This window comes from Scardinius erythrophthalmus (genome assembly GCF_964197995.2).
Source record: "Scardinius erythrophthalmus genome assembly, chromosome: 5".
Classification (NCBI taxonomy): Eukaryota; Metazoa; Chordata; class Actinopteri; order Cypriniformes; family Leuciscidae; genus Scardinius; species Scardinius erythrophthalmus.
The window spans coordinates 18,288,219-18,307,340 of record NC_138225.1 but is presented as its reverse complement, the minus strand read 5'-3'; the positions used below and the strand labels follow the sequence as shown (position 1 = coordinate 18,307,340).

The following is a 19,122-nucleotide window of genomic DNA, read 5'->3' as shown; positions in this document are numbered from 1 at the left end:
AAAAAGAGCAAAGGTAGCAGGTATTGTGTAAATCTCAAAGTCAATAAACCAATTAACAGTCATTCAGTGATCGTGATCTTCTCCTTACCTCGATCTTCAGAGGACACACGGTCCTCACTGTACATTCTCTCCAGCTTCTTGTGCTGTTTGCCACCACCGTGAGGTGACGTCTCAAGGTCCAGAGAGCGCTGGCTCTGGCAGTGTGGCCGAATACAGGCAACACAATCCGGCGTGCAGTCCTCTCTAGACCTGCTCCGTCTCGACCCCCAGTCCCGGATGTTATGGGCACTACCTGAGCTCTGCAAAGGTTGGGTCAGAGGTGCATGGCCATAGTGATGCTGGTGGCTGGGGCCGTTGTTTCCACGATGGTGGCTTCCTCGATGATGGCTGCTATGTAAATTGGAGGGAGCATTGGCTCTTGGCGGGTCTGTGGCCCTCTTCAGCACCTCTAGTTCCAAACTCTCCTCGCTTCCCTGCCCCCTGAGCATATCTCGCTCCTTGGTAATGGTGTAGACACGTGCTGGCTTCAAAGAGCTCTCCGCACGCTTTTGATTCCGTTGGTCCTCAGAAGAAAGGCTCCGTTCTACGGAGAGACGACGCTTGGAACTGGTTTGAAGGGGCGTAGACTGGCTGTACGGCTGAGCCTCTTCTTGACTGGGCTTGACTATGAGAGTGTGTTGGGAATATGGCTGGAGGCTGTTATTGTTGTTTAGTCGGTTGATGTCAGGGGAGTCTGTATCTTGACCAATGAAGGTGTCAGACAGCAAATGATCTGGAGTGAGAGACACAAATAAACCAGGAAAAACAGATTTTTTATCTTGTCTTGGCAAAGACAGGTGCAAATAAAGCTCTTCTGTAATGATCAATTGAAAGGTGAGTGGTCAGAGGTGGAATTAATGTTGCTTTGCCTAATGTAAGTATTAATACACTCAAGTACTTCACAAACTGTAAAACAGGTGAATATGAGGGGACAAAAGACATGAGGACAAATGAAGGTAGGGCATGAGGTGGAATGAACCTAACCTGCTCCGTTGCGGTTCTCAGGGTGTGTGTGAGAAAGATACTCTCCAAATGCTCGAGCTGCTCTGCAGAGAGACAAACAGAAGACCAAATCAGAGCATGGAGATAAAACTCTCGGTCTTGATGTACTTTCGCATGCTGATGCGTTCAGCTCTCAGTAGTTATTCATAATCCCTTTGTTAAATCTGATGTCACAAAATCAGTGTTTTCAAGGTCAAAATGCTCTTTCAGATCCCAAAAGCAAACAAAAATGGTGCTAAAATACAGTCACATTGTGCTTTAGTAATATAAAAACTCATGATCCTAACCATTATCTCCATACCAAAAACGCAGAGATTAATTTTATTTTCAGATAGTTTCAGAATTGTTAAAATACTGGTGTATGGGACACTTGTGGTGGGCTGTGAATGAACACTGCTCATAAATGGCTGTTGAGACAGTATTCTCACTTTAAATAGAGAAGCTTGGACCCGGAAAAGTATTTGATGCGTCATGACTTATCAAGCATATTGTTTTTAATAATAATATTACAAATGGCATCAATATATCACATCCATTTCAAAGGACCTGTTCTATAGCGTTACACAGAGACATTTACAGACCACAAACTTTATCAAGCAATTTTAGATTCTCCTCTTGGCCACTTGAGTGATTTAAGGCTTCCTACTTAAATATAACGTCTGCTTTATAATTCGACTGACCGTATTTCTCACCTAAACACTGTGTGAGATGTGCAGTCAATACTCAATAAGCTAATGGTTTTCCCACAACGCAAAGCATAAGACTACAGGTCTAACTCAGTCTATTTCCCACATTCAATTATCTCACAAGTGACAATAGGAAACATTAGCAGATGTCACAAATTATGCCTCCAATTTAAACTAGGCCACCACACCTGCAGATGCTTTCAGAAAAAATGCTGAAAATCTCCATATACCATAACTTCTCTAGGCAATGAGGTCTAAAGCAGTGAATGAAATCGAGACATACACTACAGCTTCCAGTATGAGGCCACTCAGCTGCTGTGGTACAAGAACATGCCCTCTAATTTGACTTGCTGTATGAAGGGAGGGAGCAATAGCTCAGAACTCAGGAAGCATAGTCAGGAACAGAGGTCGCGTTAGATCGTTCTCATTCGTTCACATTTAATCATGAACTTACAGGATGAGCGTATGGGCTATATTATGCATATAATTATTTAAGAAGAGAACAGATGAAGAGAGACTATGTGTCACTTACAGTATGTTTAGCACCACACAAATCAGATGTGTGTCTGTTTTCCCCCACAGTGACAATGGAGGCAACTAAAACAAGACCTTTGTGCCTGAACAGGCAAATATGAACAATGCCATAGATTACATAATACAATTCAGATTATAATATGAACAACGTAAAAAAAGAAGTGAACTAAACTCGTTGAGTATTTTGCCTGAACTCAAATTTTCAAATTTTCCTCACTGCTAAAAAAAATATTCGGTTAAAGCAACCTCAGGTTGGAAAGATGAGCTTGTTATAAAGAAGGAAAAGGGAAACCGCTTCATGAGTAGAACCATGTGTTCTCAGCAATAAAAGACAGGACTCAAAGAACTCGGTCTCGTACATTGCCAAATCATTCTCTCATTTAACCATTCAACCAACCTTTATGCAATGTTTTCATTGTGTGTGTGTGTGTGTGTGTTGGTTAGGCGATTGAAAATGGCTTCCACAATGCTGAAGTCCATTGAAAAAAATAAAAATAAATGGATGCATTTGCACTCCCGATGGCCCTTAGAATCAGCATAGATGATTTATACAAATCATTAATACATTCGAAGAGCTGCCAGATTCCATTATCAAATTCATCACTCCACCTTTTAAGCATTGGAAAAGTTTAGACAGTATTCCCCCCTCCTGTGTGGCCCTGCGAGAACACTACTAATGCAGCCTAATCGCGCGCATATGCTGGGGGGGGGGGGGGGGGGTACACCAACTAGCAAGCGCAACTGAAAAATAGCACCCAACCCGTTTCACTCACCTTGTTTTTAATTTAGTTCCCAACTAATGATGCCTTCCCACACAAATGTTTCTGCTGCACAAGCTCAATAAATATGTAGATTCTAACATGCATAAACAGACTCTTTGAATCCCACCTCCATCCCTGCACTGCAGAAACGTACATGCTACACAAATGCACACAGATGAACGCTGTGAACTGACAAGCACCTCAACAAGCATAATCAGCACGCTATGGGCAAATTGTGCAGTCTCTGCATCTCTCTAGAGATGCTGGGAAATGCTGTTGGAGTAGCCATGCTTTACTGTAACGACAGTTTGAATAATTCAATACTAGCCACTAGCCAGCATGTGCATCTCTCTCTCTCCTCACTCAACAAACTCTTCTAACAGATGGGAAGAGTGAAGCAGAGTGCAATTGTCCAATCTCTTTCTCATCATTCTTCTCGTCTCACTCCACAGTGCCTGGAGTAGGTACAAGCTAAATGTTTTAAAGTGTGATGGGCCAATCAAAAAAAACACTGAAGGGCAGAGGTGGACTACAATTAAAAGAGAGCAGCGGACTTGTTATGATTGTACTGACATGGTTAACTTGAAATGTACTGAATGATGGTCTGAAAATAACACGTTTAGCTTCTAGTCGGTGAGGAGAGGTGTGTGTGCAGGCAGATAGCAGGAGAAATGGGATGGGACGTTTGACGGCAGACGAGGAAGTACAGCGCAGAGGGCTGCTCGGAAAAAAAGTTCCCCGCTAGGACACAAATCATTTTCAATAAGACTGGAAGGCAGAACTCAGAGCGGGAACATCCCGTAAAACTGCTGTGAATGTGCGATAGATAAGTGTAGAGAGTGTCTGAGGGCAGTACGCCAGGATCCAAAGCTTAAACGGGCTGGCCTAGTGGAAATTTTTCTCCCTACAAATCTTTGTATATTTACAGCTTATCAAAATTTGGTTTTGACAACCAATGTCATGAGAAATTAGGTCTTGCCTCAACATCAGGTCTCCATCAACTATTAGTTAATAGTTTTACCAAGTCCAGTAGTACACACAAACAACATTAAAGGGTTAGTTCACCCAAAAATGAAATTTCTGTCATTAATTACTCTCATGTTGTTCCAAACCTTTAAGACCTTAGTTCATCTTCGGAACACAAATGAAGATATTTTTGATGAAAGAAAGGTAGTAAAGTCAAAAGTTTAACACTAACATAATTACACATTTGTACTTAACCTAATAATCTTGAATGTAGTGTATAAGCTAACCAATCAGACTAATCGTGTATCCTTATGCTATGAAAGTGTGCAAGCTCACTAAAAGTAAACAGACATTAATTGTTGTCATTATAACATCGTAGTTCATCACATATAATATATAATATATATAAACATATACATAAAACAATACATCAAATATATGTATGATATTATCATAACATGATTTTGTAGGAATTATAATCAGGTGATAGGAGTAGCCATTAAGAGTTCTTTGAGCCAATGGGACAGCTTGTGGTCCTAACAGATATCTGATTTCTCTTGACACCGACCCACAAGTCAACTGGCGCACTGGAAAAAGTCCAACTACTCTCTATGATCAGTCGGTTCCTGTAAGAGGGTTGGAGAGGACAAACTGAGAACACATGCCTGTAATAGACAAGGACGGATTATGGTCCAGCTACATTGGGCAATAGTCGATATGTAATGAGTCTAAATAACAAGAAATTGGATTGCAAAAATGAGAACTAAAACTGCAGTTGTGAGAATAAACATGCTGTGTGTGCAATACACCGCAAAATGGATGCCCCACAACCAATATTCAACATTATATCTGCAAGGTGTTCAAAATGAACTCAGGGTGCTAAGGATGAGCCAGGATAACTTTCCTCAATTCTTCATTTATTTTATTATATATACACATTCGACTGGCACATATTCAAAAGTACATTTATATGAATTTTACATTGGCAGTGGCTTGTTTCCAAGTGTCAGGCCACCATGGGCCTCCTGGCTGGAGGTCCCTGACAGTCAGAGGCCCCCAGCACTGGCCCCATTGGCTTGTATTATAATCTATCCTGTTAAAGATTCAAGGAGTGAGGCAGGGAAAGTGATACCTCACCCCACACATTCATTGCTGAACCGCTGAACCTCAAAACTGCCAGCTTGTCCACTCTGCGATTTATTTGTGCCTCTTTGAAATCCGATTGTTCTACATTAATACCTTCTGCCTAAGTGTGAGGAACAAGCAATTACCTTGTTAGTGTGAGGATAGTTTACTGTTCTTTTTTAATTAAAAAATCTCTGATTCAAAACAACAAAAGCTGCTCAGTTGGAGAGAATTAAATTATGAATAATAAATATTGAGAAGCAGTAAGAGAGGGCCAAATCACTCAAAAACATATTTCTCCTCTCTCTTTCGCACACAGTCTAGCCTTCGTCTCATGCCAGTTTGTCTGAGGGTGTAGTAGTGTTTTCATCTGGGAGCATCTCTCATGTTTTCAGTCATGTGACAGTAAAGGGGGAAAGGGAGGAAGCAATGAGGGAATGCAGAGAGAAGCGTTTTAACCAGCAGAAGCTTTAACCAGGACTGCTAGACGAAAGCCCCGTGGTGCTCCAGGAGAAGAGGCGGATGACTGGTGATTCAGAAGAACAACATGAAGATACAAGCAGATGTAAAAACAATAACTGCCCAATGTGGACACAAATACACACTGACATTTAGATTGAATGCATGAGGCTATAAGTGCATGAAGGCAGCATGGGAAAAGGAGAATTGAGATAGCACACACTGGAGCTGTTTTCATGCGTCTGTTCAATCACAAAGCCAGGAATGAGTGCTTTTGCCCTGGGTGACTTCAGCGGACCGCCTTGGTGATCTACACTAATTTAGAAAAAAGCAAGTACAATTTGTTCTTAAGTGCCTCAGACGCATTAACCAGAACACCCATGTGTGACATGACCCCTTTCTCTCACATTGTTTTCTAGTCCTCCTTGTTTACTTATAATGAACCTACACATCTTGTGTTCTCTTTGCCCATTTAATTTCTTAGTGTACTGTTCATATCCTCATCTCACACTGTCCTCACTGCCAGCTAAGAGTTTTTGTCATTGACAGCTACAATTTATGTAAGCTTGCAGTGTGAACTAAACACTGAGTCATATTCGTCTCTGAAAATGCTAAACATCTGCCATTGGCATGCAGCTTTTAAAATCTCTTCATTAGAAATTCATTAACACTTAATGAGCAGGTTTCTAAATTAGTCGCATAGCAAACATTGTGGTTCCAAATGGCAATCGACCAAAATGTCCCAGCTGATCCATTCCAATTTTTCGAGACCTTTCAGAACTCTATCTGCAGTACAAAAAGGCCATTTATTGGAACTAAGCTGCAAAAAGGGGTCGTTCTGAAAGCTTTGGTGCGCAACTTGACATACGTAGTCAATAAAATAGGAGGAGAATTGAGGATTTTATTACTCCTATCCACAAAAAGAGAAAGATATTGCGCATTATTCCAGGTGGTACAACTAACAAGCTTCCAAAAAACAAGCTTCCAAAAAATCTCCACGTTAGTAAAGAATGACTCAAGTTTCTTTAAGTCCCCAATTCAATCAGTCTGACCTTCACAGATTGTGCTGCACATTTCATTGAATGTTTCACCAAAAACAATGTAAGACAGTCTTTCTAGAGAGACAGATATTAAAGGACGAGATGGGATTTTAGACCCAACAGAAAATCCCCAGTCCGAAAATAAACCGGAGGTTTAACTCATTTCACAAATGCATAGATTTTAAAAAAGAGAGGCTAAGTAGAAATGGCACAAATACTAGCCTAAATTATAAGATAATGCTATAAAACATTGACTAACTTTATAGGAGGGAATAAAAAAATATGACAAATATTTCTAAAAAGTCTTTAATTTATTGGTTTCCTAACTCAAAACATCTTGCAAAAAGACAGGAAAACACCATGTGTCCCAGCCTAACCCAAAGCATCGTCTCACACACATATAAACATATGAGTTTTCATATAATCTGGGCCTCCCTCCAGTACGACTACAGGTGGTCTCAAACTCTAATTAGACATTTACATGTCAGCCTGTGAGACTATGGGGAGGCTTATAGATCTATTCACTGCATAACTCTAATTGGCATAGGGCTGTCATTTCAGCGTGATTCTTTTATTCTCTGTCACTGGATGCGGGAGATATTTTAAAGAGCTGAAAAAAATGTGTGATTCCTAAAGTCATAAGTCATCTATCATCTATCCATCTCACAAGAAATACAGTGGTCAAGTAGCCATCAAGCTCCCCAAGGCCTGCATAGTGCAGTTCAGTATACAGAATATCCAAACAGTCTGTAAATGCATCTTACACATCCATAATCCATCTTAGAAAACTCTAACAAGGTTGCAGCAGCAGCAGAAAGAGGGAGGACACTCACTGAAAATGATCACTCTTCCCTCCCATACAGAATCTGTTTCTCTGTTACAATGCATACAATGCATACAGAAGTGCTGTTTGGCTGAAATATTAAAATTCTGAAACTGTCAAGCATCACCCCACTAAACAGATGAATTAAAGGAGGAAGATGAATACAGCAAAATATCACACTGTCACTGTAATGCAGACGTAATGAGTCTCAAGGGTCGGTCAGAAGTTTGGTGACAGCTGATTGGGGAAAACGGTTATGGTGAATATGGTAGTTAATGGTCATTTGAGTGGGTAAAATGAATAAGTGACTGATAAATTTACTTTCAAATGTGCATATTGATGTTGATTGAGTTTAAGGGCCCGAGCACTACACAAAACTATATAAATGAATATTCTAGCCAAGTAACAAGCAAAAGTGACAAACAGGTAAATTTAGAACAAAAAATCTCAGGCTTGTCTCTGTATGGTAGGCCTAGTCACACCTGACTTCATGACGTCTGTGATTGAGAATGACGAAGTGACTGGCGTATCTCTGTCATGGTGGAACATCAGCCTTATATTTGCGCTGTTACGCAAACAAAGACCAAACTGACAATTTAAATAAAACCGTATTGATATGTTTAAAATATCGTAAATAAAAAACAAATAATAATAATAATAATAATAATAATACAATCTTGAATAAAAAAATTAATAATATAAACACCAGGCTACTGTACATTGATGGATTCTGAAAAGAGCTTTATGTTTAGCATCATCATCAGCACCCGAATTAACGTTACAGCAACAATCCTTAAACAACAGCAAAAACAACAATACGTCTTATAAATAATAACAATAAATGACAATGTCACACTGATGTCATCAGCTCAAAAGTAAATAACTACATTTCCGATAGTTTCTAATTAAAAAAAGCCCTGAAAAATAATTTCAGTCAAACGTGAATATTTTGATACAAAGTTAGCACGCCACTTACAAAGTAGCCTAGTGACAGCTCTGTCACTGATGTATTTCTGACCAATTGTATCTGTGTTTTACAGTCGTCAAAAACAAGGAAACAAGTGTTACGATATGAGGTGTGATGAGATGTTATAGTTTTGAGAAGAAGCACATGATCCACCTCCTCCATGAGACGCGTTACTCGCGCGCCTGCGATGCTGCAGAGACTCACCTAACTTTTGCGGCAACAGAAGAAATCGCATCATTCCTTACATTCTTCTTGGACACGGCAGTTCCCATGCTGTAGTGAAACGACCAGTGTGTAAAAACAGCTCATTCCACTCGTCACATCTGCAATGGAGGAAAGTAATGCTCAATGGAAACAAATCATCCGCAGAGTGGAGGATACGATCGCATCTTCTCCTTGATTCAAACTGCTGCTCAGGGTCTCAGTCAGACGTTCCGTTTGTTCTTCATGTTTAGGAACGCGACGTCCAGCTGAATTTCACAACGTGAAGTTTATGGTGTCTTGTTAACGGAGTTTGAGTTAGTACAGAAATGTAGAGAGTGAGCTGCCAGTACGCTAGAATGTGCTCGTGCGCGCGACTCACTTACAAACATTCTCTCTCTCTCTCTCTCTCTCTCTCTCTCTCTCTCTCTCTCTCTCTCTCTCTCTCTCTCTCTCTCTCTCTGATCCAGATAAAACGCGTGACGGAAACTAGTGCCATATAAGGGAGAAAGTGGCTCAGCTTGTCCTTTGGCGTCAGATTAAAAGTGGACAAAAAGAATGAAGCACTTTTTTTTCTCCAAAAGCAATTGAAAATTTCCACCAGCAGCCTATTTTGCCTACATGTTGACCCCAATAGCGAGGCGTGTTGTCTCACAATTTAAACAGCCAGCAGATTGCGATTGTAAATAATAAAATGTCATAAATTAAATAATATTTAAAACACATGCACAATAACAACTAGAACTCTACTTACAGAACATCATTTTTTAGACTTCTGTCTGAATGTAGGCTACACCAATAAAACTATACTGTTAGTACACAATATTTATACAATTAAACTAGATCTTTACATTTATTTCCATTCTAAGGGATGAAAACTGATATAAAAGATTTGGCTTAAAAAATCATGTGGCTCCCTTTAGTGGACAACATTAATAATCTTTCAATTTAAATTAATTAAATGTACATTGATAATTAAAGCTACAAAAGATATTCACTCAAAAGCAGTGAGTGAGTTTCTCTTTTTCTTTTGTTGTTTGAGGACACAGACAACAGTGACAGTGAGTATTAGGCTGCTGTCACTTTAAGACCTTCCAATTGTTTATCTTCACTTAAAGGTACAATATGTAACTTTTTGCTTTAAAAATAGCAAAAATCACTATATCTATGTTATATATTTTTTTAGTTGTGTACTTACATTATCCCGACTGTTTCCAACAACTTTCAAACCAGGAGAAATTTGTCATTTAATTTGAAGACACGGCACGTTTCTTTATATCCGTTTTGTCGCCGTCAATGACGTCATATCCGCGTTGTCCCTGGTTTCTGCTCGTACTGCCATGGCAACCAGAGCCCTCTGATAGTAACCAAGGCGACAGACGTGGACAAAATGTGTAGTTCGAAATGTATATCTGCACGCTGTTGTTGTTTCATTCAAACATTATGGACCATGGCAAGCAGACTTTGGATAAAAAAGGAGAACTAAAACGAGAATCAATATCAGCGCGGTGTTTTCGAGATGGCGAGAGCTCCCATAGACAGTATATAAACGAGAGCTCCACGTCCGAGACTTTGAGCCCTCCTACATGTATTTATTAAACAGGTGAGCACATTTACATAAAACTAATCAATGTTATATAGTTCAACAATGATAAAATGTTAGAATATGATCTGGATGTTATTCTAATGTTGATCTAGCTTACTGCTAGTCTCATACAGAGAAACTAACACAGAATAACATACATTCCAACACATTCACATGCAGTTTAGTGTGACGGTGTTAGACCAAGTGAAAGCGCTGCGTTACCTCACAAGTTTAATTTGTCTAATAAACTGACCTGTGAGTTGTAATTCTGCACTTGCGTGTAGGGACTCGCGTCGCGTGTGGAGCTGATAGCTGTCTCTTAGCAATCCCGACCTGCTTCATATCACAGTCATGATAAAAACATCGATGTATTTACTCATTCATAAACATTATTAGATCGGTCAGCTTGACGTTGACGACAAGATCCATAATTCTCATCAAACTACGCCTTTGTTATTGTAAGAGGTTAGCGACCCCTAGCGGCGAAAAAAATTACATAGTGTACGTTTAAGACCTAACTGGTTGTGTTTATATTAATATACTGTCTAAGACGGTTTATTGTGCTATAAAAAAAAGCTATAAAAAACATAAATCAGTTACCATACTGTTTCTCATTCACTTTAACGTGTCAAACACTTAAATTGATATTTCACCACTGGAAAGATGAATGTGTATTTACATTGGGTCATTTTTGTAGTAGAAATATGAAATTATTTTAGAAGTTGGTGTCTTCTAGACTGAGAAAAGCCAGAAAATGTATTTTTGGCTCATGTGGATGAAAGATAACAACTTCCAGAATGCACTACTCCCAGAATGCACTTGCTTCGCTGCCCTACGAGGCCACTCCCAAGCCACGCTCCCGGTTCCAAAGGGCAGTATCGGAAGAAATGATACAACTAGGCTACTAGTTGACTCGAAACTAAAAAGACGCTGTTTTATCGTGAGATCCCACCCTCTATGGGCGGGCTGAAAACATGCGGAACTAGCTCCTATTACTGGCTGTAGTCTCTAGCCTCTGGCCAAAAAAAGCCTCCAAAATCATAATTTTGCGTCATCTGAGGTTTTTTTCCAGACACACAATACAGAAATCTCTTGTCTCAGGGGGACATGAGGGAGGGAAGCACGGTCATTCAAAAATACTTGCGGGTTTCTACTGATACAAAGCTTAATGCTAATCGGTGAAGTATCCCTTTAAGACTGGCAAGAGCAGCTTCTAAATCCTCAGTTCTCATCCTGCTGGATCTGCCTGCTGCTTTTGACACAGTTAACCACCAGATCCTCCTGTCAATCCTAAAAATGAAGGGCATCTCGGGAACCGCACTACAGTGGTTCAAGTCTTACCTCTCAGGTAGGTTCTTCAGGGTGTCGTGGAGGGTGAGGTGTCTAAGACCCAACATCTAGCTACTGGGGTGCCTCAGGGCTCAGTGCTTGGACCACTTCACTTCTGACATCACTAGGATCTGTGATTCAGAAACATGGCTTTTCCTATCACTGCTACATTGATGACAAACAACTCAACCTCTCATTCCAGCCTGATGATCCGACGGTTGCTGCTCGCATCTCAGCCTGCCTGACAGAAATTTCTGGCTGGATGAAGGACCACCACCTTCAACTAAACCTTGCAAAGACAGAGTTGCTTGTGGTCCCGGCCAACCCAACACTACACCACTTCTCCATTCAGCTAGGTTCGTCATCCATAACTCCATCAAGGTCAGCCAGGAACCTTGGAGTTGTGATTGATGATCAATTGAACTTTACAGACCACATTGCTAGAACTGCCCGGTCCTGCAGATTTGCTTTATACAACATTAGGAGGATCAGGCCCTTCCTATCAGAGCTTGCTACACAACTCCTTGTCCAAGCGCTTTTTCTATCCAGACTGGACTATTGTAATGCTCTCCTGGCAGGTCTTCCAGCTTGCACTGTCAAACCTCTGCAACTGATTCAAAATGCTGCAGCTAGAGTGGTCTTTAATGAGCTGAAGAGAGCACACGTCACTCCTCTCGTCACAAAATTGCACTGGTTGCCAGTTGACGCTCGCATCAAATTCAAGTCACTGACTTTTGCCTACAGAACAACCAATGGCTCTGCTCCCTTTTACCTAAACTCATTACGTCAGACTTATGTGCCATCCAGAAACTTGCGCTCTGCAAGTGAGCCCCGTCTGGTGGTGCCATCTCAAAGAGGCACAAAATCTCTTTCTCTGACCTTTTTCGGTTCTGTTCCTGATCCATGCTGGTGGAATGACCTGCCCAACTCAACCAGTCCGTAGCCATTTTCAAGAAACGGCTGAAGACACATCTTTTTTGGCAGCACTTGATCCATTAAAACTAACACTTTTTCTTCTATTCTTTATCTATTTAAAAAAAAAAAAATTGTACTGCATTAGATTAAACTGGGAATAGTCATAGCACTTGCATTATTGTTGTCCTATTGTTAGTTTAACTGCTTCTATTGTTCTCATTTGTAAGTCGCTTTGGATAAAAGCTTCTGCTAAATGAATAAATGTAATGTAATGCTTACAAAACTTTGCATATCAGTTCAAGACTGGTATGATATGATCTCGGTGCACATGCTAATTTGTTAATTCTTTGTTTTGTTGATCAGGCGGCTGTGAAATTTTCAGTGAAGACGCCAGATAAATGCATATATCATATGCAGACATAGACATATATCAAAGTGGTGAGTAGTCTGCGCTGTCTATGTTATTGCTTCTCAGTCACTGTTTTTAATTTATTCTGTAACATCTTATATTCATGTTAACATCACAGACTACAAATGAGTTTTCAGAAGGCAAATTGTTTGATTTATGGTCCAAGTCCTTTTTTGAGAAACCACCTCCATCCAACTGCATTATTTTGTTTCTTTTAGCCTAGTTATGCCAAACTCCTCCCCTTGGAGATCGGCCTGACAGTGATGGCCAATAAGGGCCTCAGATAATTCAAATGCTGGACTGGCAGGACGACACAGACCACTGCATCATGGTCATGGAGCGGCCCTTGCCTTGCATTGACATGTTTAGTTTTGTGGAGCTCCGCGGAGGAAGGGGGGACAGCACAACATGTTATGTGGTGTCTTCCATTGGGACATCAAACTGGAGAACCTGCTGGTGAACCAGGACACCATGGAGGTTAAATTGATTGACTTCGGGTGTGGTTCGCTCATAAAGAAATCAGCCTTCAAAGTCTTCAATGGTATGTGTTATGGACCACTTTGTTAATTTGCTCACAGAAACTCATCCTATATATAGCCAATATTCTGTGGAAATGTATTAAACATCAGTCAACATCTCTTTCCTCCAGGCAAAGAAGGTTACTCTCCACCAGATGTAGAATACAAAGGCAAGTGCCACGCAAAGCTGACGACAGTGTGGTTACTATAGGGACCGTCCTGTTCGTAATGGTGTGCGGGGAGGTTATCCCACAGCCGACGACCTGTTCATGATCTATGCCAACATCTGGACCAGTCCTAGTCTGTCACAAGATGAGATCTTCATCAGTAAACAAAGAAGGACAATTTGAATTCTAAATCATACAAAAAAGACCAATAGTTTCAGGTGTAAAGTATAAGCTAATAATCAGACATCTCTCTTGACTTTTCGGGCTTGTCTGCACCCTCAACCACAGAAGAGACTTGTTCTGGAGAAGATGCATCTTCATGACTGGTTTAAGGTCTAAGATTAGCTAAATGTTTTTTTTTTTTTTTTTTTTTTTTTTGATCATCAGTCATTTAATTATAAACTTGTTGCTAAGTCAAATTTCCTCAAAATGCATTAATTTAGACAAATAACACTGATTTACGTTTTTGTTTCAGGTGATGGAGTAAGACATGGAGAACATCAGCAAACAACTCCTGTCATGGCCACTCTGTTGTTCTGTCTTCAGTCAGCTTTGTCTCTGGCGGGCTGAAATAAGTGCTGTTTACATCCTTCCACATGGGCCATAGCGTCTTGTGGGGCCAGCAAATCCTGGTAGCATCTGGAGCCTTGACTTGAAGCAGCAATATTTGAGTCTGGCAGCATTGCTTGTTTTGGGATCTGTAAATAATAGTTATTTGTATATAATATATAATTTATATATATATATATATATTAGGACATTTTGTAAGAAAATTTGTAAGAAAATATTTAAGAAATTTGTTAGAAAATGTACAATACATTTATATTTCTATTGCACTGTTGCACTATTAGTTTCATAGCCCTGCTAGACACCCTTGAGACTCCTGCAAAAGTCATTTCTATTTCTTCTTGACCCACTACGACCCCAGAGCTTCCTGTCTTAAACTCAGGCCAAACATCTTTCATCAGCGGTCTTTCACACTTCAAAATTAATACAATTAATAAACAGATCCGAGATATTTAAAAACTACATATCAGACACTATTAATGTGTTCACCTTGAGATCAACAGCCCAAAATTTGGCATGTTTTCTCAGACTGTCCTGTTGTTCATGTGTACCAAGTTTCGTGAAGTCTGGACTTTACATTCACAAGAAATACGCCAATTAGTAATTATGGACCACACCCAAAAATATATTGGCTTACATCTCCACAACCATTAAATGAATCAAAAATTATAACTTATTAAATACTAAACTTTTGCGTGCCTACATTTAAGAGCCACATAGTACAAGGAATTGGTCTTGGTGACAGAAGCTTCCACAGTAAAGACAAAATGACAGGACAACACAGATAATAAAAATAGAATAAGTGAATAAAAAATACACAATATACAAAGTAGACAACAATGTATGCACAGATATGTTATATACAAATACAAGAAAATGTAAATAAGAGGTATGGTGTGCTGAATGAATATTATAAGTATAGTATAGTGTTTTGTGTTGCACATGTTTATTGGGCATTTAACTGTTCATAAGGTAGACGGCCTGAGGAAGGAAACGTCTCGTGTGCCTGGCTGTTCTGGTGCTCAGTGCTCTCTAGCGCCGACCGGACAACAACAGTTCAAAGAGAAAGTGGCCAATGTGAGGGGTTCAGAGTGATTTTTGCCAGCCCTTTTACTCACTCTGGGTAAGTACAGTGCTTGGAGAGTGGGAAGGGGTGTACCAATGATTCACTCAACAATCTGGACTATCCATAGTCTTCTGAGGTCTAATGTTGGTAGATGAGCTGAACCAGACTGTTATAGAAGTGCAGAGGACAGCCTCAATGACTGCAGAACTGCATCAGCAGCTCCTGTGGCCTGTTTTATTAATCATATCACAACTGTAAAAAAATGATTTTATAATATATTATCTTGATAAAAGACTAATAAAATTGTCTCTTCATTTTAAATGGACATCAATATATTAAGTCATGTCATGTCAACTTGAAAATATTGTTTTACTGGGGTCTATAAAAGTTAAATAAACGTTTATTGATCTAGCATTTAACAGATTTACGTAGGCCTATAGCAATTATAGAAAAAAAAATCTGTAAAATAGAGCCCAATGTACTGTGCTATGAAAGCCATATTTTTATTTACATATTGCATTGTATTTTATGGTTAAAGGAAATGTCTTTATGTCTTGTAAACTTGCCGGATAATGCCTTTGCAGAAAAATGGCATTACCTTTTCTGTTTACAGTATAGAGCAGAGGTACAATGCTGAAAAGAGTAATAGAACAATATAATTTGAGATAATTACAAAATTGTATTTTATTGTTTTCAAGTGTTTAAAAACCAGAATACACAACCACCCCTAGAGAAAACACAAGTGTGTGTGTGTGTGTGTGTGTGTGTGTGTGTGTGTGTGCGTGCGTGCGTGCGTGCGTGCGTGCATGCGTGTGTGTGCGTGCGTATGTGTGTGATTACATTTTATGAAATTATTAAATATTCATTTGTGGGGAAAGTTGAGGTCCCACAGATAAAGATAAATCACAGAGGAGAAAAGGGAAAATCACGAACTACTAGGAGACTGTTGTACAACCACAAAGTACAGAGGCTTTCATTTAGTCATTAATAAAATAAAATAAAACAGATTAAAAAATTATCAGAAGGAAAAAGGTTTTTGTTGGCATCCTTCATCCTCTTTGTCGAGGGGTTGAAGTTCCTTAAATGTGTGTTCCTTGTTCAACTAAAGTTATTTCTCTTTAAAAGCGGTTGTCAGTATAGAGCAAGTGTCAGCCTCTACATTAGAACATTTCTTCAAGGGCAGATGAAAGCTTACTAAAACCTTTACATTCAAAGACAAAGCCAAGAAAAATAGCAGAAGATATTCTTGGTTGGCTTCCACAGTCCTGTTACAGAAATACTTTATAAGTTGTTAATGTTATATTTTTATAAACTATTCAGGTTACAAGTTCTGGAAGCATATACGGTATATTATGAAAACTTTTATAATGCACTTTCCTTTGCACAAGCAAACATGAATATTAGACATAGCCTGGCAAGCCAGACCTACATCAAGATGTTAGGTCTGGCAACTCACCATAGACACGGCTCAATCCGAGGGCTAAATAAACGGCTGTCTTTCAAATTCCCTCGGCACGCAACAGCGCTTCAACCAACTAGAGCGTTTTACCAACAGCGGAGCTAACATTAGTTGATAGATTCAACTTTTGAATCTGGCCAGCAAAACTACGAACACATCTTCCTTTTTTAAGAATGACTTAAGTGCCGTTCTTTGCTCTTTACTCAAAGATAAACTTAACTCCAAGTCCTCCAGAGTCACGGCCAAAGCCAATTCGAAAGACTATTCTCCAGCAGCAGCAGCTCTTCTTTGTTTTCAAGTAGAAGGGAACCGTCGCAACTCTGTCGTCATTATGTTCTTCTTCTTCTTCTTCTTTGTTACGTTTAATGGCGGGTGGAACGTCATTATGTTAAGCCCGCCCTGCCTACTCTATACACGACGTGATTGGCCTGACCCAATTTAGGTTTTTGCAGCTGGAAAGTCAATGGAGAGTTGCTAGACTACCCTGGCTGCAAAATACATTTTGCTGCCGCTAGGGTACGTCTAGATTTCTAGGCTATATTAGACAGAAAATAGCATCAATAATGTACATTTAGTAACACTTGAATAAAGATTTCCTGCTTACTCAGTTTCATTCTGATATTGTTGTAACTGGTCTGAATAAATACTTCTGGATTGCAGCGCTTGAGCAGAAAAGGCGTAAAGAACGGGGTTCACGCAACTGTTGATAAAGAAAGAGCCCCGGTAACATTATGGCTGGCCTTGTCACGTTCACCGTCTGTCTCTGCACTACATTACCCAGGATCCTCTTTGGCGCACCTGCACTCACTCTCTCCTGATTACTAAATCACCCGAAAAGTGATTTATCAGAGAAAAGATAAGCGAACTGAGACTGAGTGATTACTCTACTCTTGAAATTATCTGGATTACCTGTTGTCAACCATGCACCGAGTGATCTTCACAGTATCTGCACCTGAAATCACCGTACACTCATCTTGCACTATTGCCACCTGTAAATAAAGCTGTATTTGAATCACTTACCTTCGATCTCCTTGCCTGAATCCTGACAGGCCTCTGATTTCCATGACACGATTAAAACAATGTTGTTGATCATACAGGGGATGCTGAATATGAGGAAGGCCACTACGATTCTGACAGCTAGTTTTGTCAGCCTGTGGCTGCTGAAGGAAGCTGACTGACTTATCCGTTGGTGAAGTCGTAGGTAGAAGCACAACAGGCTGAAGAGCGGCACAATATACTAGAGTCTCGACAAGTAAGACCGCTATTTTTTTTCTTGAGGATTTCTATAATCACAGTGTAGAAGCCCGTCCTTCTTCCGCTCAACACTTCGGACACAAAGATCTTAAAAAGCCAAAGCTCCACTTGATATTCATATCCCAAAAATCAGCCCCTTTTGACCTTTCCCTCCAAGCTTCGCCCATCACTGAGTATACAGCACTTGCAGTTACCTTTGCACACTCAACAAGGTGACAGAAAGCACACTACTGTAGAGGCTCCAGTACACTACATAGGAAAATAACTTGCATAGATCTCTGCCAAAAACCCAGCCACTCAGAAGGGCATAGATCCACACAGGCAGAAAAATCAGTAGATCCGAGACAGCCAGACTCAGCATTAGTTTTGGGGTGAAGCTGCCCTCTAAATGAATTGGGTGAGCATGACCATCACTGCTAGATTACCTGGTACACCCAGCGCAAAGCACAATCCCAGAACAGTGCTGGACGTTAGCACATCCACTGAGGTACGGGCAAACAGAGAGCCATTCGAAATGTTCTGGTACTGCATGTTCACCTGCCAACTGCTGATGTGGATATAAAGTCTGACGCGTGCCCATGCATTAGTTGAGGAAGTGAATTCGCCCAGGGAGTGATTGTGGGTTAGATGCCTTGCACCTTAGTCATTTGATGCCAGTATTGGGAAACAAACCCACAACCTTCATGTTACCAATCTGACTCTCTATCCATTAGACCACAATTGAAAGTGAGTAAACGAGCATTCAAATGTATGAAGAAAAAATAGTGCAGTTGTAAATGATTTACAAACTTTTTTTTAAACTGTCAGTCAGTCATATAAGGCTGTGCATGAATGTGGTGTTTGTTGTGGTGTGATTAGCATTTCTGTCTTCCTTCAACATCTCTTAATGTTAATGTATTATAGTAATATGTGTTTATAAGCTGATTTGCCACATCTCTTAAATATGCATCAGCTCTGTTCGCATTTTAGTTGTGGTTAATGCATGCCTGACTGACCTCACGCACAGATGAGCACATTTCCCCTGGCAAGCAGTTAGTAGGCTATGTGCATGCACCCCCACACTCTCTGGAAATATCATTTCTACCAGAAAATGCAAGAAACTAGAGATGCACGACACATCAGGTCCATAGAGGCCATTATTAGTGCTTAGTGTTGCTGGTTAATACAGAAAACTGGGGACTATCTATCTTTATGATATACAGTATGTATTTTTATATATATACTCTATTGGCTACTACCGAAATTCAAAA

General features: G+C 40.0%; 2 protein-coding genes across 2 annotated transcripts in view; both read right to left on the bottom strand.

The window, feature by feature from the left end:
- nsmfb (NMDA receptor synaptonuclear signaling and neuronal migration factor b) overlaps nt 1-8,906 on the bottom strand; it is a 29,400-nt gene extending 20,494 nt beyond the window's left edge. Inside the window, exons 1-3 of the mRNA XM_081364702.1 lie at nt 8,607-8,906; nt 1,024-1,085; nt 89-772 (exon numbers count right to left, since the gene is read on the bottom strand). Of these exons, the coding sequence (XP_081220828.1) occupies nt 89-772; nt 1,024-1,085; nt 8,607-8,674 (814 nt within the window). The 5' untranslated portion in view covers nt 8,675-8,906. The remainder of the gene's footprint in view (nt 1-88; nt 773-1,023; nt 1,086-8,606) is intronic.
- An 8,312-nt stretch (nt 8,907-17,218) lies between these two features.
- On the bottom strand, nt 17,219-18,403 carry LOC308690340 (leukotriene B4 receptor 1; the record flags this gene model as incomplete). The annotated part of the gene is given in 11 exon segments (XM_081364744.1): nt 17,219-17,331; nt 17,334-17,386; nt 17,528-17,570; nt 17,639-17,856; nt 17,858-17,886; nt 17,889-17,960; nt 17,964-17,987; nt 17,991-18,038; nt 18,042-18,062; nt 18,066-18,259; nt 18,262-18,403. Coding segments are annotated over 11 exon segments (957 nt in total).
- Between the last annotated feature and the right edge of the window lie 719 nt (nt 18,404-19,122).